This window comes from Psittacula echo, assembly GCF_963264785.1.
Source record: "Psittacula echo genome assembly, chromosome: 7".
Classification (NCBI taxonomy): domain Eukaryota; kingdom Metazoa; phylum Chordata; class Aves; order Psittaciformes; family Psittacidae; genus Psittacula; species Psittacula echo.
In genome coordinates, this window is record NC_137740.1 from 45,440,725 (window position 1) to 45,463,914 (window position 23,190).

Below are 23,190 nucleotides of genomic sequence, written 5' to 3' on the forward strand. Positions count from 1 at the left end.
CAGCAGAATGCTGTTTTGCCAATGAAGCCCTTAGCATCACAGTATATTAGTTTGGTTACTTTACTGAAAACACGTCGCTTTTCTTTGTCCGCCAATTTTTGTTATCTTCCCTCAAATACTTAGTAACACCTTCCTCTGGGCACAGTATTTAAATATCTTATTTTTAAATGAGCTCAAAATAAAGGATGTTAAGGAAAAAAAATGCAAACTATAACCTTAACTCTTGATTTAGCCCCAATGCTCCATTTGGGTTATCAGCTAATACTACACATACTTCATAATACATTTCAAACTACTTCAGATAGCCCAAATCAATTCTCCTAAGTTTGAAATATTAAATGCACTTACCCTGGGGAGATTAAATGAATAGCCACCAGCTCCACCCAACAAGCATATTTACTGGATATCTGCAATCCAAGGACACTGCTGACTCTTCCTGGATTGTAATGGTTGTTAAGAACTTTTAAAGCAAACAAGACTCCTGCAAAATAGAAGAAATAATGCAAAAAATACTTATGCCCAAGTATTTATGCAAAGAACTACTGAAACTGAAGAGCCATGTAGTTTCACAGACCACTAAGCATACTGTTGCATGCCTCAACTGCAGTTCTAAACTGTTTCGCCAGTGTACTTTTCAGTGACTTAAACCCAAGGATAAAAATTATGTATTTGTATAACAGCTTTTTAAGTTGCTTTTTAATATACCTACTTACTGTAGCTATTCAGGTATTCAAAACATGATTTTAAACGTATAATATGAACATAATTTTAAAGTGGCAGTTCTAGTTGAAATAATTGACAAAATTATTTGAACTCAAAAAAATATTCTGTTAGCTGAGGAAAGTCATTACTGAGAACAAAACAAAGATACACATGAAGCTCAAATTCTGAATGGAAAAATCATCTTATATAAACTCCAGACTCATTTGTTTCTGGGGGAAAAAAAAAAAAAAAAAAATGATAAAATGCTTCTAATCACAATAATCATAGAATAACCCCCATTTTCAAGAAGGGGAAAATGGATGACCCGGGGAATTACAGACCAGTCAGTCTCACCTCTGTGCCTGGCAAAATCCTGGAGCAGATTCTCCTGGATGGCATGCTAAGGCACATGAAAAACAAGGAGGTGGTTGGTGACAGCCAGCATGGCTTCACTAAGGGGAAATCCTGCCTGACCAATTTGGTGGCCTTCTATGACGGAGCTACGAAACTGATGGACAGGGGCAGAAGAGTTGACGTCATCTACCTGGACTTGTGCAAAGCGTTCGACACTGTCCCACATGACATCCTTGCCTCTAAATTGGAGAGACATCAATTTGATGGTGGACCACTCGGTGGATAAAGAACTGGCTGGATGGCCACATGCAAAGAGTTGTGGCCAATGGCTCAATGTCCAGCTGGAGACCAGTAACAAGTGGTGTCCCTTAGGGATCGGTGTTGGGACCGGACTTGTTCAACATCTTTGTCGGTGACATGGACAGTGGGATTGAGTGCGCCCTCAGCAAGTTTGCCGATGACACCAAGCTGTGTGGTTCGGTTGATACGCCAGAGGGAAGGGATGCCATCCAGAGGGACCTTGACATGCTTGTGAGGTGGGCTGATGCCAACCTTATGAAGTTTAACCATGCCAAGTGCAAGGTTCTACACCTGGGTCAGAGCAATCTCAGGCACAGCTACAGGTTGGGCAGAGAAGAGATTCAGAGCAACCCTGCGGAGAAGGACTTGGAGGTGTTGGTCAATGAGAAAATGAACATGAGCCAGCTTCAGTGTGCACTCGCAGCCCAGAAAGCCAACCATATCCTGGGCTGCATCAAAAGGAGCATGACCAGCAGGTCGAAGGAGGTGATCCTGCCCCTCTACTCTGCTCTCCTGAGACCTCACTTGGAGTATTGTGTGCAGTTCTGGTGTCCTCAACATAAAAAGGACATGCAACTGTTGGAACAAGTCCAGAGGAAGGCCACAAGGATGATCAGGGGACTGGAGCACCTCCCATATGAAGATAGGCTGAGAAAGTTGGGGCTGTTCAGCCTGGAGAAGAGAAGGCTGCATGGAGACCTCAGAGCAGCCATCCAGTATCTGAAGGGGGCCTACAAGGATGCTGGGGAGGGACTATTCATCAGGCACTGTAGTGACAGGACAAAGGGTAACGGGTTCAAACTTAAACAGGGGAAGTTTAGATTGGATATAAGGAAGAAATTCTTTACTGAAAGGGTGGTGAGGCACTGGAATGGGTTGCCCAGGGAGGCTGTGAATGCTCCATCCTTGGTGGTGTTCAAGGCCAGGTTGGATGAGGCCTTGGGTGGTATGGTTTAGTGTGGGGTGTCCCTGCCTATGGCAGGGGGGTTGGAACTAGATGATCTTAAGGTCCTTTCCAACCCTAACTATTCTATGATTCTATGACCATAGATAATATGATTATTTACTTCTCATTGACTGCAACTGTTTAATCTGTTTTATGCAAGCAATAGCTGGTATGACAGAATGAATTAACATAATTTACTCAAACTTTCAGGATGTTTTTAGAAAGCTCCTCTCAAGAGAAAGCTCACACATTTGTCTGAAAAAGAAAAATCTGAAAAATCTGCAAGGAAAAGATTACATGAAAAAGATAACAGAGTTGAACATCAATATAGATAGACTGAACAAACACATGAAGAAGGTTTCTTTCTCTTCCCTTCTAACACCATAGAAAACAAGGGTTAGCAAAATTCCTTAACTTATCCAGTGACAGTAATGTTGTCATTCCAGGATGAAATATAAACGAGAAAGTATGTATGCACACACACATATACACGTGCGGTCATGAGTCTCTCGTAAGGAATAGGATGGGGACCCCATCTGGCCCACCACCAATATCTGCCCTGCCTGCTAGTAGCACTGCTCTTCAGCATCTTAGTTCCTTTTGCCATAAAGCATGGTAAACCTGCATCACTTGGATAACTGTAATACTAAATGTAACTTGTTCGTTCGAGGAAAGGGACATGTAAATTGCTATCTGGCTATGTGAGAAACTAGAGATTAATCTGGTGAAAAAAAATAAAATAATCTTAGAGTGAGATCTCAACACTACTCAATTACATAGCAGAGTACCTGCTTTTAATTAAAAAACAGGATTACTTTACTGGCATAACAACAGATACACGTACACAAATGTACCCCTATCCAGTTTCTGCGTTCTAATATTGTTATATAGTACCTATATTTTACATACGTAAAATGGACCAACTATGTGCCTTACCTGAAAAACCTACAGCACAGTTCATTTCATATGAAGGATCATCCAGAATTTTCACAATCATGAATTCCAATGCCATATAAACAACTCCAATCAGCACTGAAAACACTACAATTATGTACGCAAACCATGTGCTCTTAAGCTTTTTTTCCAGCATTATTCCCTTCCAAAGCATGGAAATCATGTTATAATATAAATGCCAATCATCTGCATGGTGGACAGGAGAAAGTAGTAAACGCTGCCAGTTCTTTTTGTAGAAGCCTTCATTTACACTGATACACACTTCAGGCAGTGGTCTCACAGGATTCAGAAAGAAAAAAATATTCAGTGCAAGTACCCCAAGGGTAACAGAAGGAATGTTTTGGAGTCCAACTTGAGAAATTTGATAAAGCAGCAAAAGCAGTCCAGCATTGACTCTTCCCTGCCTTCGTTGCATTATTACTCCTTATTCAAAGAAATATGAAGATTACACCGATTTCTAGCCTTTTGTTTGAATCCAAAGCCATACAAGTTTCAGAAATCCTGAAAGAAAGAAAACCATATCTGCTTTATTATACATACACAGAGGTGTTTTCAAGCTCATCACTGCCTTTTTTTTATTTATTTTTTTTTTTAATTAAACACAGTGCATTCTTCAAGGTAATCAGCTGAGACTTTTTTATCAGAACAAAAATTCAAATTAAGAAACCCACACAGTTTTTAAACTGGCATGAGACACAAATAAAAGGTATTTACAGAGATAATCCAGACAAGCATTGTGAGTTAAAAAGCCTGCAACTTCTCCATCATGTCCCTGGACAGGCTTTGCATCATCTATAATACCTCTGGGTGTTCCAAACATGTTCTTATTCATATCCTGATTCAATCAGAATTTTTTAAGTTTTTGTAAAGAAAACAAATAAAAATTCTTCTCTGGGTTTTGGTTTTCAGGCTACCTTTGCTATGTGTAGAAACTATTTTATGACCATTTCTAAAACTTTCATGATATTCCATATGAGCCAAGAATGAAAAGTCACAATTTCAACAAGTAACAGAGACACAGCTGTGTACTTCTAAATGTAAGCTTTGAAAATTCTTATTGCTCTCCTAGTGACTGTATTTCAAAGTTTAATTTTAAAGTACGCAATGGAGAAAAAACTGAGGAAGATATCACATACAAGAACAGCACGTAAAACAGTTGTCCACTCAAACAGCACGTTGTCGTGGTTTAAGCCCCGGCTGTAAATTAGAACCACGCAGTCTACTTCCCCCCCCACACTCCCCAGAGGGATGGGGAGGAGAATCGAAAGAATGTAACTCCCACGGGTTGAGATAAAAACAGTCCAGTAACTAAGGTATAACACAAATCACTACTGCTGCCACCAACAACAACAATGATAAGAGAAATAACAAGGGAAGAGAACACGATACCGCTCGCCGGAAAAGAGAGCCCGACAGAAAAGAGGACGTGCCCTTCCGGGTAGCTCCCAGTTACATCCCCGGGCATGACGTGCTGTGGTATGGAATACCTCTTTGGTTAGTTTGGGTCAGGTGTCCTGTCCCTGCTTCCTCCCGGCCCCTCCTCCTCCCTGGCAGAGCATGAGACTCACAAAGTCCTTGGTCAGTCTAAACATCACTGTTATCAGCTTTGTTTCCAGGCCAAAAGTCAAAAACACAGTGCTGCAACAGCTACTAAGAAGGAGAAAAACTGACTGCTACTGCTGAACCCAGGACACACGTCCAGACAGTTACAGCAATATATTAATCTCCACCCTATTTATGCCAGATAAAACAGGATTAAAAAGGGCTATAAAAGTTCTAGATATACCTAGCAATGGGGTTACTATGACAGAAAATGAGAAAGGCCATCAAGCTAAACTGTGCAAGTCTATAAAGAGAAGAGGGAGAAAGCTGCATTGAAGAATACAGAACAAGGTGTCATGGAGTTCCTAGAGTGTGGAATCATCATCAGAAGACAGGAAGACACACTGAATTTCAAGTAGATTCTGAGGGCTACCCTCAACTTGGCCAGTACTATTTTTAGTTCCCAAAACTTTCAAACATTGGAATACAGACTAAGCAAGCTGGCTTGCTTAACTGCAGCTCATGTTTCGCATTCATGAATATCCTAGGCAACAGTGTTCATGGCCAAATCCACCCCTCTATCACAAGCCCATCTATTATGTTGCATCTTTTCCCTGATGGCCTGAAGGTGTCACAGGCCCATTGTGCTAAAAATAATACATCCTTATGTTGCCAATCTAAATCCATCTTAGCCACTTCAATCTTAGCAGTTTTATCCACCTGTTGGCTGTTCTGACATTCCTCAGTGGCCAGACTCTTGGGTACATGGGCATCAACATGGCGTACCTTCACCACCAGGTTCTGCACCCGGGCAGCAATATCCTGACAGTGCGACAGCCCAGAAGGGTTTACCTCTGGGTTGCCAGTTACTCTGCTTCCACCCAGAGGCTGAGGACTTCTCCCTCTTTTCCAATCACCTTGTCAATGCCTCCTTCCCTAGAATGTGAACCCAGTTGCTTGGGTTTCCTACCCTCTAATTCCAGGCTATTGGCTCCATTATCCCACATGGAGCAGGAGCAGCTAGGTGATAATGTGCTAAACTGCAACATAGGTGTGTTATCAACATTACTCAGAATGAAGCCAAAACACAGCACTGTACAAGCTACCAGGAAGAAAATTAACTCTATTTCAGCCAAAACCAGGACTGCACTAAGTGAACACATGGAAAAGAAGGAAGTCACCTCTGAATGATGTTATCCTATAACAACAAAAGGAATTATGAAACAAACACAAGGTTCAACATCAAAGATTCTAGAAGCTAGAGGTCATCTAGGCTAGAGGTCAGCCTACCTCCTCCACTTAATATGTAAGTGAGAGGAGCATATAATTGCATGCTAGTTCATACACATAATTAATGCCACTTCTTAAAGTAAAGTGGTATTCTAGTCTCTGGATTTCTCTCTAAATTGCATTTATGCTTACTATAGTATTTTACGAGAAGAAAAAACAAAAACCAAAAAAAGGTAGCATCCTCAAAACAACTATAGATTAGAATACAAGTAAATGTACTTGCTATATTAAATGGAAATTCATTGTCGTTTATTTTTTTCCCCAGGGTCTAATCTCAGACCTATGCTACGTAACACCCAAGTCTTGCCCAAAACAGAGTGGAAACAGCAGAAACACACTTTATAACAGGCCTCTTGAACACCTAGACTAACTAGTCTAGAACTAACTGGATGGGTGCCTCTAAAACACAGTTTCTAATTCTCACAATGCAAATACAGAGACCAAAGCTGTAGTCCCTACAAATTTCAAATGAGCTAAGACCTCTTAAAGTATAAATTGCTTGTTGCAGATGATAATTAATATATAATGATGATAATTCCCTGTCCATGGCAGGGGGTTGGAACTAAAGGATCTTAAGATCCTTTCCAACCCTAACATTCTACGGTTCTATGATTAACATTGTCAGCCTTCGACTTTTTAAGATCAATGTTACAAAAAAAAGTACTTATTAAAAAAATTTAATCAATGTCTTTCTCTTCTTCCATACTATATGCTCTGATACCAAGTATACCAACATCTCCAAAGTCGACTTCTATGCATCTGCCCAAACCTCTGACTTTTCTCATACCACTGACACAACTACATTTTTTTCCATCACAAAACTGTTGACATAAAAAAACTGTTAGAATTTAAAAGTCTACATCATTTAAAGTTATGTGGAAACACTAAACTCTCACCATACCACATTGTTCAACTTGCCAAATTCTACAGTCTTACTTCTTAACGTTTCCACCCCTGCTTTTGATACTCTTTAATTTCGAATTTAACTACTTTTTACATATATGCACCCAGGGAAAGAAACCCATATGCAGCATATATCCCTAAAATAACCATGTAACATGACTGGGGATGGCTTACACCAGGCTTACAGTAATGGTATGTATTATAAATCATTCCCATTATTGGAAGAAATCAAAAATGTCAGCCAAGACACATTATGCGTCTGATTATAAAAGAAAGATATAAGAAGGAAAACAGTAGTTATTGTAGAGCCTTCTGGAATGCAATTCAAAATATATAGAGCTTTCAACTGTTTGAACATTCTTCCTCAGCCTCTACTGTGTTTATTAGAAGTCCAATGAGGCTTAAAACAATGAAGCACTTATTCCTTTTTCTTTTTTGAAAACATGCCACCCACTTCAAGCTGTATAAATTTCCAGAACAGACTTGAAATAGCCACTTGTCTCGCATCTAGGCTGCCAGGAGTCTGCATTCTTGTCACCTACTCAAGATAAATGTCTGAACTAAACATCCTCAGAATTTGTTTGCTTTTGTACTAATCAAGTGCGAACATTTAAACTTTTATTTTTACTGTGACAAGCCCCCTTGCTCACTTGGGAACCATAAAGTATTATCATTTCATATTCCTGAAAATTCGTGTAATAATATGAGGTTTCTGTGAATCAAGATCTAGAACACTGCCCTCCTAAAACAAAAATAGTCACACTGTGACTTAAGCCTAGTTTTTCCTGAGGTTTTTTATGACTAGATGGAAACATTTAACATCTCATGTCCACCAAGGGCATGAACACAGCTGTGATGTACAGATGCTGCTGCTATTTGCATGGCACATCCTCATCCTGATATCTGTCACCAACCTTCCTTCCCTCTAGAAAGGCTTGCTTCTCACTGCTTTACCAAAATGATTTGTAATGGAGGCCCTTTAGCATTGTGTAACTCTTTACTGACAAAAATTTAAAAAAAACCCCAAAAAACAAAAATTCCAGGGTTATTCTTTCAGTTTGGATCAGGAATATGCCAATATGATTTTGAAGTGCATTTCAACGTTGCCCCCACTGACTTCACTGTGGCTGAAACTGGAGTGGCCTTAGTGTCCATAAACTAGTCTCTTCTCAGATTAAACTGATCAGGAGATGTATTCCAGGAAAGAATGCAGTGCACTCCAGAAAAAAAATGGGCATTCAACCTCATATCCAGATTAGAACTTGACCAACATAATAAAAACATTTGAAACAATATCAGATCTTGAGCACAAACCGCTTCACACCACAGATAAACCTTAACACGCCCACACTGCGTATCTACAAAGATTCAGTCTCAGGGTATGAAGACTTATCCAAGTCAAGACTGAAACAGAAACTGTTTTTAGGGCAAAATAGTGCTACAAAGAAAGCAGAAGTAAACTGCGACCCTTTTACCATTAAATTAAATGTTATACTGTCATTTCCTATAGCTGTAACAGAAGCAAACTGTGACCCTTTTACCATCGCTCTCAAACTGGAGAAGGGAGGAGAAAAAAAGCTAACAAATACCAAAAAAGAAAAAAAAAAAAAAAAAAAAAAGAAACATAATGAATCATCCTGTTTATATTAATATGCATTCAAGGAGCAGGTCAACCTCAAGCTGTCAGTTACAATAAGCTTTGAAACATACAGACAATTACACAGTTCATAACAAAAGACAAGGTTCTGACATAATTATAAAATTAATTACTTTATAAAAAGTGACTTTGGGATTAATCAAATGTGCCTTTAAAGGGTATAACGCACTTTCATTCACAAAGAAATGTTGAACCTGAAACCGGAAAAAACCCCATGTTTCAGAATTTGGTATGAGAAGTCATACATGCGTAATACAAATAATTAAAAAAATTAAGTCAGTAACTACCCTCCTGAAAGGAAACAAAACTTAGCTAAATATCAGCATAAAATGACTGGAAAAAAGGCTAGGTCAAAGTATTTTTTTTTTTTATTATGCCACATTTTAAGTGTTCTTCAAAGTTTTCTGTGAGAATAAGGAAGTTCTGTTTCTTCTGTATGCTTCAGCATGAAAACTGAAAAGAGGCCTAAAGAAATATAAAACATTAAGTACTACGAAAAAGAAGCCCTTAACAAAACAAGCTTTTAAGCCAACAACTTCAACTTAAAACTGAATTGTGTTCTGAAGGGTGTGGTAATTATTATTCAGAATAAAATACATACATGTTAATTTATGCTAAGAATACTTTTGGACACCTTATCTCAAAACAAACAGGACAGCTTTTGCAGGAAAGAACAGAAGGGACTAGGTCAAATTTCATACTCTGCAACACATATTAAGTATGATAACCTGAGACACTAAGCATTTAGGGTTTTAATTGCCTATTAGCTTGACTACTGCTATTTGAACAAAAAATAATTAATGGCTGCAACCCATCCATCCTTTAGTTAAAATACAGTTATTCAAATTATTTCATTATAATACTTAACTTGCCATACCACTGGAAGCCCTGTCAATCTTGGACTTGTGTTTTCTTTCACAAAAGAGAAATCAGTTTCCTTTATATTTTAATCATATATCTAAATTTAATTAGGATCAATATACAAGTCTAAACATCAGAATGAGCATCCACTGGACTGTAAGGCTTATCATTGTAAAGAGCAGTTACACTCTCTGTCATAATTTGAGACTACTAACATGATCACTAAAATGCCCTTAATACAACTATACGTTATCCACCTGTTTCATTTCCTACATGGCATCCACTTCTAATTCAAAGTCTTTAAATTCTTCAGTTGACTACAATGACACTGAAGTCACAGCAAGCAATACTTCCTTGTGCCATGCAAGGACACAGCACTTAGAACCAACAAGCTTCCTTAGGCCACCACTCTCAGAGAGATATAAAGTTGAAAGCTTTAAATCCAGCGGTTGGTCTGATTGCCCAAACAGTCCTTGAGTTCTAAAGAGCTATTACACTACCATGTACAGCTAGAATCACCTGCACAATTTCTCTGTCAGAACTTTCTCTGAAGCCAACAAAGTTGACTAAACATGGACTAGAAGACTTATTGTAGAATTGTTCCAATAAGAAAAATAAATGGTAGAATTTAAAGAAAAGGTAAAAAAGTACTGTATTAGCAATAGCAGAAAAGTTATTTCATGTAACAAAGTCTTTGAAACCTCTTCAGTTTGTGAAAATTCAGATCAACAATTACAATCCAGAAAATTATTGAACACATATTCATTATGTGCCTAATTTACCACTAAACTCATTCCTTCCTGATCTTTCACTTTCTCTATTACCTTCAGTAGGCAATCACTCTGGTTTATTCACATGCCTCAAAACCAAGGCCTAATCTACAGTGAAAAGGATTTACTTGTAATGCATACAGTAGCAATATGTATTTCAATTTTGTCCTGGGTTCAGCAGCAGCAGTGATTTTTCTCCTTCTTAGTAGCTCATGCAGTGCTGTGGTTTTGACTTTCAGCCTGGGAACAACACTGATAACACCAATGTTTTTAGTTGTTGCTACGTAATGTTTACTCTTACCAAGCACTTTCTTAGTCCCGTGCTCTGCCAGGGAGGAGAGGAAGCCAGGAAGAAGCAGAGACAGGACACCTGACCCAGACTAGCCAAAGGGGTACTTCATACCACAGCACATATAAACTGAGGGCAGTTACCCAGAAGGCCCAGATCGCTGCTCAGGTTGGGCTGGGTGTTGGTCAGCAGGTGGTGAGCAGTTGTATTCTCTCCCCTTGTTATTTCCCTTATCATTATTATTATTGGTGGTAGCAGTAGTGGTTTTTGTTATACCTTAGTTACTGGACTGTTCTTATCTCAACCCGCAGGAGTTACATTCTTCCGATTCTCCTCCCCATCCCTTTAGGAGCTGAGGGAGTGAGCAAGCAGCTGTGTGGTTGAGTTACTGTCTGGGCTTAAACCACGACAAACTTTCTCCTCCGGAGACAAAGATCACACCAGCCTCCTCACAATGCAACATCAATCAGCTCCTGAAACACAATAACCTAATAAAAAGCCTTTTCACTATTCTAGCTTATTCTAGTCAAGAAGCCGATTCTAAATATACTGTCAAAAGAAGTAGGTTTTCTTAAATAAGTTTTATATAAAAAAATTCTGCTGCAAATGCCAAATCATTAAAGTTAGTTTAGTCTAAAACAGACAGGAGATAGAACAAGGAGGAACGGCTTTAAAAAACAGAGATTTGGATTAGATATAAGAGTAAAGTTCTTTATGATGAGGGTGGTGACGCACTGGCACAGGTTGCTCAGAGAAGTTGTGGCTGCTCCATTCCTGCAAGTGTTCAAGGCCTTGAGCAACCTGGTCTAGTGGAAGGTGTCCCTGCTTGTGGCAGGGGGCTGGAACTAGATGATCTTTAAAGCCCCTTCCGACCCTAACTAGTCTACAAGCATGATTTTTATAACTTACACTTACCAAAGTCTATGTTTTAGCAGCTCTCCTTAGAAATTACTCAGGCTTTCCTCCACAGAAAAACAACCACAGGGGAAAAAAAAAAAAAAAAAAAAAAGTCTGTTCACAATCCATACAGGAGCCACAACAGCAATGTCAGCGGCTTGGGTTTAAGGGTTTTTTTATTAGAAAACCTAAAAGCAATCCAGAGATAGTTTACCTCTAAATTTATATGCCACATATAATCAGATAAAGCACTTCTGACCAAGACAGAAAAATTAATGTATCAAAAGTTATTTCTCTGAAGCTTCAGCTATTGCTGAAGCTCTGTAGTCAGTCACAATTACTTTATCATAATAGTTTGAGGAGAGATAATGGACTTCCCTTTACAGTTCTGCAGAAGGAAAAAGACATGTAAAGGTTCTTACTATCCCCATCTCATACTAATTAGTAACTACCTCTCAAAAAAGTAGGATGCATTTATACATAATTCTAACTGGAGAATTAAAATAATAATTATTTATAGTTACATCACAGTTCAAGATAACAAAAATACATCAGAAAAACAGTGGACTTCAGACAAGGCCACAGTCAGAATTTTAACTTCACAGATGTTCAACTACTTTAATTAGAGTCAGGAGTGAGGGGATTTTTTTCTAAGCTTGATTGCAATACTTGCACTTGTATAACCCTAAAACTAGGTATTTATACCAAAAAAGCATCCTCCATTATCCCAAGAATTTTGTGATATAATTAAAACAACCAATGCTCCCCTGACTCCACTTCAGAAGTGTCAAGCACAAGGGCTCTTACAAGCTGAGCATTCTTTAGCTTTGAGTGAAAACTTGGCTGCAATTTGTAGGAGAACGGAAGGACAGGAAGCTTATTTTAATTAAATGCTTTTTAAATAATATTGGTTAAATACACAAGCAATTCACAAATACATACTCTCAAGTGTTAGTTTTAGTTTTTGTCAAGTCCTCAAATCTTTTGCAATTAACAAAACGCAACTCCAGGGAGATCACTGCACTATCTCAGATAATTGAACCGACTCCACTATCATTTAAATACAATTTACAAATGCTTGCCTTACTTAAACTCAGTATTTACACAAGCACAAGAAAGCCTACCAAAAATAGGTTAGGTACATTTGACACTGCTTTTCCTTTGATACAGTTATTTCCAGGTTTGGATTCGGTCTTTAAACATTTTATCATTCCAACAAGGAAAGAAAGCCATATCATTCTGGAGGGTTGGTTTTTTTTTTCAATTTATTATTTATACAAACTGTAAAAAACACTGCTGAGGGAAACGCAGTAAATAAAAGTTGAAGCCACCCAACTGTAACAAGCAGCAGTGCTTACTAAGGCGTCCCTGCATTTAAAATTAATATGCTGCAGCTGACTGATAAGACAATTGTATTTCGGTTTTGGAACCGGAGCACCAGCACTGCCACATCTCTGCCGGTTTTAACTCTCACCTTTGCAGGCACTGCTTCCTTCTACCGTCTCAAAAGCACTGGCAACAGCAGAGTCCTACAGAAAAGGGGAAGACAGGGAATGGCGGGGACAACGCTAAGAGCTGTTAAAAAGTGAAATATTAGACATTCTGCGATTCTGAAACTCACTTTGCTGTTCCAAACACCCATAAAACTTCACTCCGCCGCTCTGCTTTCAGCGGCGGGGAACGAGCTAAGCTCGGAGTGAAACTTAATAAAAGCCAGCTCCGGAGAGCCAAAGGCTTCAGTGAAAGCCTGCCACAGCCCAGGCACCTCTGAAGTGCGTTTTGTCTGGGACCGCCAGCACCCTCCGGGCACAAGCGGGCGGCGGCTCACTGGACATGACACCCAAGCCCGGGCCTTCCCTCACGGCCAGCTCCCAGCCTGCGCCTGGGAGGAGCGGAGCCCACACACGAGTCCTCGCAACGCCACGACAGCCGCCAGCAAACCCCTTCCGACCCGCTCCGGGGCGGGGTGAAGGAGCAGGGAGCCACGCCCTCCGAGGGACGGCGGCGGGGCACTGCGGCGCTGACTGCCGACGGCTGATGCCTGCCGCCAACACAGCTCCGCGCGACGGCGGCACCAACGGCTGCGGCGGCACGCACACCCCCTCCCCGCCTCAGCACTCACGTTCTCCGACGGCAGCGCAGCAACAGCAGCAGCTCAGGGCCCCCGTGCCGCACCACGTGACCGCGCCAACCACTCAGCGGCGAGGGAGGTAGCTCTTAGAGTCTGCCTCCTGTACGTGTGCGCAGGGAGGTGGTTGGGCGGGTTGTGATACTGTAGGGAGCGTAGTGATAATGCAGAGCAGCCGGGCCTAGTGGGGCCTGATCATACAGAGCCCATTGACAGTCGTGCAGTGCTCTGCCCAGGCGCTGAGGTATTCACTCGGGAGCGGGGCAGCGCCTCCTGTTGGCTTTATATGCACTGCAGGCTTTACGTGCACTGCAGGCAAGGGGGGCGGACGGTGTTGCGGATAATACAAGTTTGTGAAGATAGGGGGTGTCTAAGGGTGGTGAGCGCGCTGCTGTCTTAAGTAAAACGTTCAGTGAATGCGTTCTGGTAAAATACCGGCTCCGTGTGATAAAAGCACCTTTTACCTTCTCACTTGGAAGGCTTTGAATTGTGTTTATTGTAGTAACATCTGTGAAAATATCGGTTACTGGTGCTACTTCTCATTAACATGCATAATTAGGTTCATTTTGAAAACGTCTTAGGACACATGCATAACAGTAACTAGTTCCGTAAGTTAAATCGTTCATTAAAGGTAATTAAAGGAACACCTTAGTTTCACTTGTGTGGAATGCTAGTCACTGGTGTTAAGTATTATTCCCCAAATTTGATATAGGTATCTAGAGTGTGAACTTTGCTACTAATATTCAGTAGGGAACACAGAGAAAATTATAAATGCCTAAAATAATAGGTTATCATAGAAATATTGGCAAGCTGATGATGCAAATATGCGACTAAAAATGAATCATACAAAATCCATAGCAGAAGATAAATGATGGCAAAATAGGGCCTTTTACATGTATGTGGCACTTAGGTTTCATAGAACACTTTGGAAATTCATACAAGTATGTCATAGAATTTATTAGAAAATTGTATTCTGCTCTTCCAAAAACAGCACACAGCTCAGCAGACTGGCAGGCATGAAAGGGGCTGAATTCCTAGAAACAGGGTGGAGATCAAGTTAAAGGAGCAGACTTTGCCAAAGAAAGCAACTTCAGCATAGTGTTCTCTTCCAAGAACTAGCAGAAGCCAAAAGAGGAGGGCAAGTTCAGTGTGTGCCACCATTTAGACATACTATCTCCAGCTCCTTAGTTTTGGCACATTCTGATCTGTTACCTCAATGCTAATCCTTATAATTCATAGAAATCACAAGATGTGGGAGTTACAAATGTGTAGGCTTACTGATTCTCTATAGTACACCAGGTTTTCTACAATTGGCACCATTTTCTGTAGTAGTGTACTCCATTTTCATGCAGTCATAATTCCAGCCCATAATTCCTAAAGATGCCATATTTATTACCTGAGTGCAGGTCTAGATCTTATTACTGGATCTACAAGTCGTGAGATTGTGGTTCTCTTCTGGGACCTAGAAGATCTGGATTTTATTCCTAGTTCACAACTTTAGCAATCATTTGTTAATATTCCATATTTTCAGGTACTTACTGGTAATGACAGGGATAACAGAAGTCACAGGAAGAGTGGGGGCCTAAGTAAATGAGTGTTCAGGTAAGACAATGTCCCTTTCCATTCAGGTAACTATTAACAGTACAGGTGCTGCTCCTGAGTATGGTATGCCTGATTAGTAAGAGAGTTCAATACTTGGAAAGAAAATAAGGAAGAAATAAACAAAACCATCATTTTCATAACCCATGTACACTGAGCACAGGAGTGACGCATACGGTTAGCACTGCTTACGCCTTACTGCTAACTATATAATCCATGTAAATATTTATAATACAGATATTATCAGTGTAAACATACAGCTTAGTCATATGTTGACCCATAATGAAAAAGTGACATTGAGATCTTTCCTTTGCTTAATAGCACAAGGTTTAAGCAGGTTTTAGGAGCCGTTGAGCAGGTCTCAGTACACTCGTTTTTCTGAGATTTATACTGAGGCTTTTTGAAATGAAATAATTGGGAAGGAGCAGCCTGCTATGGAATGCATGGATGCAAATTGAATCCATATCTGAAGGATGTTGTTTTAATTAATGCTGGGAATCTGATACCAGTGTATTTGAAACACTGTTTATGTTAATCTTGAAGGAACTAGTTATGACTAGCCTACAAACGTGAGAATGTCAAAGCATGGTTATAGTAAAGGAACTGAACTGAGAGAAGCAGTAACCCAGAATTTGATACATAGAATATCATGAGTCTGTCATAAAATAACAAAGTACAGATGATTAAAGGAGCAGTTTAAACATGTTGTGAGTTTATACACAGCTATTGTACCACTGCTACCATTCCGGTTCTGAAAACAACACACCACTTTGGAAACTGTGGAGGCAAGCCCTTCTGAGAAATACATACAGAAACAAGATCTGATAGCAAATGTTTTGCATGAATTTGCGGCTTACTGTTTTGAAGTCTTTGATTTGACATTAACTTTGTATTTGTTATATAGCCCACCCATAGTAATTTTCCCTTAGTTAGTGTTGCACTTTCTCCAGTTCAGCATCATCAACACTATAACGTCATAATACAACATGGAAAAATGGAGTGCAAAATGTAGATGCTTTCTCTCTAGCTTGTAGAGATAAAAAGGAATATATCCCCGAGGTTCTTAATCTATTTGTGTAGTCTGCCAGAAAGAATAGGATAAATGTCTAGTGGAAAATAAAAGATGGCATTGGTTTGAATGTTGGCTGGAAGAAACAGACTAAAATAAACAAGGTTTCATACCACAGCCAATGGGGTGTTTGATCATCTAGTCACCTCATGCTTATCCAGATACTTCTACATTGTGTTGAGAGACCTCAGTGAAACCAAAGCATTTTCATGCTCAAAAGCCTATGCTGTTGTATGTGACCAGAAGCAAAGAGAGTAGACCAAAAGACAAGGTTAAGAAAATGAATGTGTGAAGTATGCCAAGAAGATGGTACCAGGCAATCCCTCTACACAGCTGAAGAGCTTTCTAAAAAAAAGTATCAAAATCAAAGAAAGTATAATATGAGATCACAGGTGAAAACAAACCATAATGTAAAAAGTTATTGATTATGGAATAACAAGAGGGTAACCTGCTATCACCTAAAATTGATTTTAAAACGTATATGCAAACACTTATCTTTATTTTGCTTGACCACAAGAATGTTAAATGATCATTACTAAAACAGTCTAAAAGTTGTTAACCATAATAATGCTATAGGTAGATAACATTCTCTGGAATACAGTTCTTTTGTCGGTGGCAATATAATTCACATCTCATCATTCACAGTTTATATAAAACATGAAGTTAAAGTATATTCTGTTGCTGGCACAGAATTTTTGTTAATACTGTAGTTATGAAAATGTTGTGATTATTTCCCATTTCCATAAAGCACTCACACAACATTTTCCTTTATGGAAACATGGGGTTTGATCCAATTTTTAATGAAATTTTAACTGCTTTATCACAAGGATGTATCAGTAATCTGGTGACATCTTTATGTGTTCCATTGGCCTGCAGGATGCCAGGAAAGTGGAAGCAATGTTCTTCTCCAAGGAGATGAACATTGATCTATAGTACTCCCAGGCTGCCAGCTCTCAAAGTAGGGCTAAACCAGAGGCAATACTGGACAGCTTTATCTGACACTCCATGTAAAGAAGGATTTGTAAAAGATAGTAAAAGAATTTCTCTAGAAATTACATTAAGCCCCTTTTTGGAAGTCTTGCTCTGTATTTTCTCATTAATATAAGAGTAGAATCCAGGTTCTGCATGTTATTGCCTTTTTATGCTAACATTGGTTCTGAAACTTACATGGTCCCTAGCCCAACTCGTATCTCCTACAGAGAGGTTGAGAGGCAGGGGTGGGGAAGCTGTTGGAAGAGGAAGATACCAGTGGAAGTGGTCCTAACATTTTACTTCGTGATTCAGTCTTCTTATTTTTGTTTTTGTACAATAAAAGAAGCCATATTTCCCTGGAAGTTTAAATCCTAGAAGCAGTGAGGAAGCATAGTATGTCATAATATTGAAATAGAAATTGATTATTCAGTTTTGGGTTTTGTTGTTTTTAACTTAATGGACTTTTTGAAGCTGTCTTTAACATCCTACCTTTTATTTAACAAAACTAAGCCTAACAACCACATCTCTCGTGGCTCAGAGTGTGTTGATAGGCCTTAATTGCCCTAACCAGCCTCACATGGACTCCCTACCCACACCTCTGCCCATGGGCCCAGGAGCCCCATTTAAGTTCAGCCCCAGAACTTGGTTTCTTTTTTACATAGACTTGTAGCAGCATTGGTCTCTAACTCTATCATTGCCTTGTTGTGGCTATATGGCCTGCTGAGCTGAGCCTGAGCTGATCCTGATCTCCCAGACTTGCTTCCAGCCTGCCTCATTACTGTGGGCTGCCTGTGATTTGGGCTCTTTGTTGAATCTAGCTGCTACTCCTGGGCCTTCCCTATCCCTTGCTTGGGTACCTTGGGGCTGGGCACCCTTCACGTAGGCTGTCCTAGAGAAGGAAAGAAGTAAATCTGGAAGTGGCAATTCAAAGCTGGTAAGCTCTATCAAGGATGTATTATTATTATTATTGGTTCTGGTTTTAAAACGTTCAGTAGCAATTACAAAGCTGCAGAAAGGAGAGAAGTAAATTAAGTGCAGATTAAACTAGCTTTTGAAGCATTTAAGCATTTTTAGCATAGAAAATAATGCATGATTTATAATGAAATTAAGTAAAAGACTGAATGTCACCAAATCTGGAAGCTTATATTTTGTAGCTGGGTGTTGCTTGTGTTCAGCTCAGCAGAAGTTTCACTCTAACCTGGCAACATACAGCTTTCTGGCAAATATATTTTATTTGATCAGCTAGTATAGATGGGGAAAGGATACAAGCTTTCAGGTGCACAATGATTTATTTATTCAGGTCTGAAATAGAAGCAGTGCACTTACAAGTTTAATAAAAATTGAGGGCTTTTTCTATTTGTTACCTTTAGAGCATACTGGAAGTAGCAGCTGACTGCAAATAACTGGTCAGTCTGCTGGGGATGATGCTTTCTTTTGTGTATGTGTAGAAAATAAGCATCAGTCTTTAGCTTAGTTTCAAATGGCAAGTCTCACCCCTCTTTTTGTGGTAGTGTTCCTGTAGCTGTAATGGTTTCCTCAGGACAAAGGCAGAAGTGTGTAGACAGACGTAGTACTGCTTGTTGATGGCACCAACAAATGCAGATGTGTTGTGGTTTAAGCCCTGTCAGCAAGTCAGCCATGCAGTTTCTATTCCCCCCACCCTCTCCTGCAGGGATGGGGACGAAAATCAAAAGAATGTAACTCCCATGGGTTGAGATAAGAACAGTCCAGTAACTAAGGTATAACACAAATCACTACTGCTACCACCAACAATAATAATGATAAGAGAAATAACAAGGGAAGAGAATACAATACCACCCACCGAAACGAGCCCTATCGAACAAAGCATGCCCTTCCGGGAAACTCCCAGTTACTTCCCCGGGCATGATGCACTGTGGTATGGAATACCTCTTTGACTAATTTGGTTCAGGTGTCCTGTCCTTCCTTCCTCCCGGCTTCCCCTCCTCCCTGGCAGAGTGTGAGACTCACAAAGTCCTTGGTCAGATCAAACATCACTGTTATCAGCCCTGTTCCCAGACCGAAAGTCAAAAACACAGCGCTGCACCAGCTGCTAAGAAGGAGAAAAAAAAAATGACCACTACTGCTAAACCCAGGACAAGATGGAACGCCTCCTTCAAACTTGGGATAGTAGTGGGAGATGCCTCCTGGTTATACTTCTGTGACTGCCTCTTGCAACACACAGCTGAGGTCATGAAATGGTCTGCCATGATGCAGACAGCTGCAACAGGTTGATGTCCTACCACACCGGTTTATTTTCCGCTGTGCTGAAGATAATTGCCTGTCAATCCTCTGCTGATAGAGCTTTCTAATCTTCTTTAAACAAAATCACAAGGTGCTTGGGATCAGATAGAGGCTGTCTCCAGGGTTTGGGTGTGGCTGGAGCAGGCAAGATTCACATCATCCTCTGCAGGTGCTGAGAGGAGGCAGTTTAGCTCCCAGCTAGGACAAGTAATAAAGCCCCTCGCTGTCCTGTCCCTGCGGGCCATCTCCACAGCAGGGAATCTCACACTTCAAAGGCCACCTCTGAAACAAAGCAGAGGTTGAGGCAGAGGGCTTTTGATTGGCATAGAATGCAGACCAACAAGGGTATAAAGACAGTGCTTAGCCGTCTGCATGGGTGTTTATGCAAACTTTCTAGGACTTGTTCACATTTCTGGGGATCTTCCAGCATTCTAGGTAGAAGAGCAAGTTTTTCAGTCATTAGTGAGAGGAGCTTTCTTACTTCCCAGAGTCAAAGAATTCCCATGGGTATTGCCCTGGGGACCTGTTACTCCTCTCTTTAAAGCTTGTGAGAGTCTATTTGCAGCTTTTTCTTTCAGCAGCTGAATAATATATATTTCTGCTACCTGACACATTTATTTTTATTATTCATTCTGTGTTTTAATTTTGATCTGTGTCCAGTGTGTTTGAGAAACATATTTTTTAATTACTTTCCTTCTTCTCTTTACTGGCTTTTCATCCATAAAATAAGGGTCTCTGGCAGCTTTTGGCATTGTAGATTACCTAGATCAGTTACAACGAGGTGACTCGACATTCTGTGCAGCCACTTGTGAAGATATCGGACAGGCTTTGCTTGATTAATGATCATTGGCCTATTCTTGAGATAAATACATGCTGGATTTTGCCCAAGGGCTACAGAATGGGAACTCCAGGGAATTTAGTGGGAGAAATCTGTACTTGAAATGACTTTTCTTTCAAATCTGTTTATTTAATGATTGCTTGCTTGAAGGTAATACCACTGATAAGGAGGAAAAGCCAGTCAAAAATGTAAAGAGAAGTACATTCATTAGATTTTTTGTATCCTTTTTGAATTTAAAAGCCAATTCTCATAGTAAAGATTATATGGCAGACCCTATAGTGGGCCAAGTTCCTGAGGTAGGTGGAAGCTCCCAAGATGTTAGCTTATATCTGCATGGTTGCCTTTCAGCAGTGACATTTGTGATATCGGGACCTTGGCAGTGAGCAGTAGTCCCCCTCTGGCCTCTGCCAGAGCTGCTTCCCTCAGTGATGACTGGCATATCCATGTTGATATTTATCACCAACCACATACGAGCATATTTTAGTTGATTTCCTGAAAAACTAGTGTGGCAGTTTTACCTGCATGCTGGCCTCCCCCAGTAACTTCTGAATCAATTCCCCAGTTTCAGTCTCATCTGCCAAGTAGTGTGGGTTGCTCATGGACTGCAGCTCCACCACTTCCTGAAGCTGCCACTCATAGTCTCTCTAATGAGGTAAACTTCTCTGTGCCATGTGATGAGAATGGCCAGTGGTGCACATGCAAATCCCGGAGACATGGCAGAAGATAACAGTTTGTCTAATAGGCTTGTCCATCACTTTTTTTAGTCATGCCTTCTCAGCAGCTGGGGTGCTGAACCCTGGTGGATTTGTGAGTAAGCTCACACAGTTTTACTGCCCATTCCAAATGGTGGTTCTTTTCCAAACAGCTTGTCAAACAGAGATGGGTAGGTGACTTTAGAGAGACTTAAAGCCATTGGGTTGGAAATGGAAAGCAATGAGGGAAAAGAATGAACAAGCAGTATGTAGGGAACATGTCAGGGAGCTGATAGTATTGTGATTGAACCTGATATTCAGAACAGGCAAATCGGGGTTGTTTTTTGGCTATTCATGACTTCTACATTTATTTAAGAAGTTGGGCACCTGGTTTGAGGCATCATTGGGGGAGGGGTGTTGAAATAACAGCAAAAAAATCTACCAAGTATATAATCTATGCAGTATTTGAGTGCTTCTGTTTGTGTATCAGAGAAGTGTTTCTCTGAAGGAATCATATGTGATTCTGCAAATCCCAGGTTCATTTGCAGAAAGAGAAGAATAAGTGAATGTGTGCACAGAAAAGTCAATATACTGAAATGAAGAAAGCAACAGAAGACAAAACACAATATGTGTGTTTTTAGAGGATCTGTCAATCTAAAGTAATAACAAATAAGTAAACAGAACCCTTTTAATTTGTGCAAGTTAATCCTTTTCAGGGCTGAATTAACTAAAGCATATCCCTATGAAATAACCTTCATTATATAAATCAGTGTGCTGATGGATTACTGAGTTTGCAGCCAAAAAACTGCACCACCATAGGTGTGAAGTTTCCTGATCATCTAATAAATTGATAACTTTGAAGCCTAGTTGTGACAATTTAAATGTCATCACTATTAAACAAGTTGCCAAAATGCAAACAACCATCCTAAGTCATTAAAATGTAATTATAAAGGACAGCTGGGTCTACTATCAATCTGGACTGTGAGGACTCATAATGGGGAAAAATATGAAACTTTCACACAAACAGAATGAGACTGCTGTATGTGCCAACAAGGGCCTGCATGGGAGGCAAGGGAAACATGTATTTTGTACATACAGTTACTGAAGTCTATAAAAGGCTTGCATTATTGAGCTGGACATAGGAGTTGATGACAGCATGACATCCAGCAGATGTCTTCATCTTTTTACTGCCATATATGAAAAGTCCTTTTGCTTATTAACAGGGTAGGCTTTGCTAATGAGAGGCAGGTAGACTGGGTGGCAGTGACGATCTAGCAGAAGTTACTATGAAGTGGGACTACATTTGCTCTATTGTGGAATGGCAGCACAGGTGGTGTAATCCCTGTTTTGAGAACCAGGTGGACTTTAAATGATAATGAAGATTTGCTTTTTGGTTGAGAGTAATAAAAAGAAAAGAGACTAAGAGGCTTTGCAGGCATGGGCTTGATGTGTTTATGAAAGCTGTGTTTAGTCATGTTAATAATTAAGGTATTGAACTTTCAGTTTAGTATTTGTTTGTTACTTATTTGATACTTTGAAATTGCTATGATATGGACAAGTCCAGTCCCTGCTAAGGACTTGTAGCTTGAAGACCTTGTATAGCTCTAAATTCGTATTGGTTTCAGCTACATCCCAGTAGGTTCTGCCTATTGTTCAGCAATGCAGTAAGTAGTTGATTAGATTTACTGCTGATACATGCAAGTGGAAATCATGGAACAAATTAGAACCGTGATACTGTTTCATTAAAATAGTAACCCCAAAAGGTCCCACAGTCTTCTGGTGTATTCTTTATATGTGTTATAGAGCTACAACAGCTGCTGGCTTCCATAGTTAAGCTCCATTTTCCCTAAATGTAGCAGGAGGGATGAAATAAGTGGGAATTGCTGATCTAAAACAAATATCTTTTATGTTGTGTATCTTGATGCTTTTAAAAATATAGATTTTAAAAATATGTGTGAGTGCTAGCATATTATTTGAAAGTTTTTTTTCCTTTTACATGAGCCTATAGCACATCATTCTCAAAAAAGTATGTTGCACACAATTCCCAGATGTGTTCTAACTGATCAGTATTCCTGAAATATTTAGGCATCAAATTTTCCATATATCGTTTTCTACTAAGAAGTAAATTCTTGTGGTGCCTTGGGGCATTCATTGTGCTGAAAAAC

General features: G+C 39.9%; 1 protein-coding gene across 7 annotated transcripts in view; it reads right to left on the minus strand.

Annotated features, from left to right (window-relative positions):
* RHBDD1 (rhomboid domain containing 1) overlaps window positions 1-13,639 on the minus strand; it is a 51,211-nt gene extending 37,572 nt beyond the window's left edge. The window contains exons 1-5 of one of the 7 annotated variants that reach the window (XM_080623125.1): window positions 13,588-13,600; window positions 12,940-12,994; window positions 11,484-11,530; window positions 3,239-3,757; window positions 349-481 (exon numbers count right to left, since the gene is read on the minus strand). In XM_080623125.1, coding sequence (XP_080479251.1) covers window positions 349-481; window positions 3,239-3,671 — 566 coding nt within the window. In that variant the 5' untranslated portion in view covers window positions 3,672-3,757; window positions 11,484-11,530; window positions 12,940-12,994; window positions 13,588-13,600. The other 6 variants (XM_080623126.1, XM_080623127.1, XM_080623124.1 and 3 more) reach the window with 6 other exon arrangements.
* Between the last annotated feature and the right edge of the window lie 9,551 nt (window positions 13,640-23,190).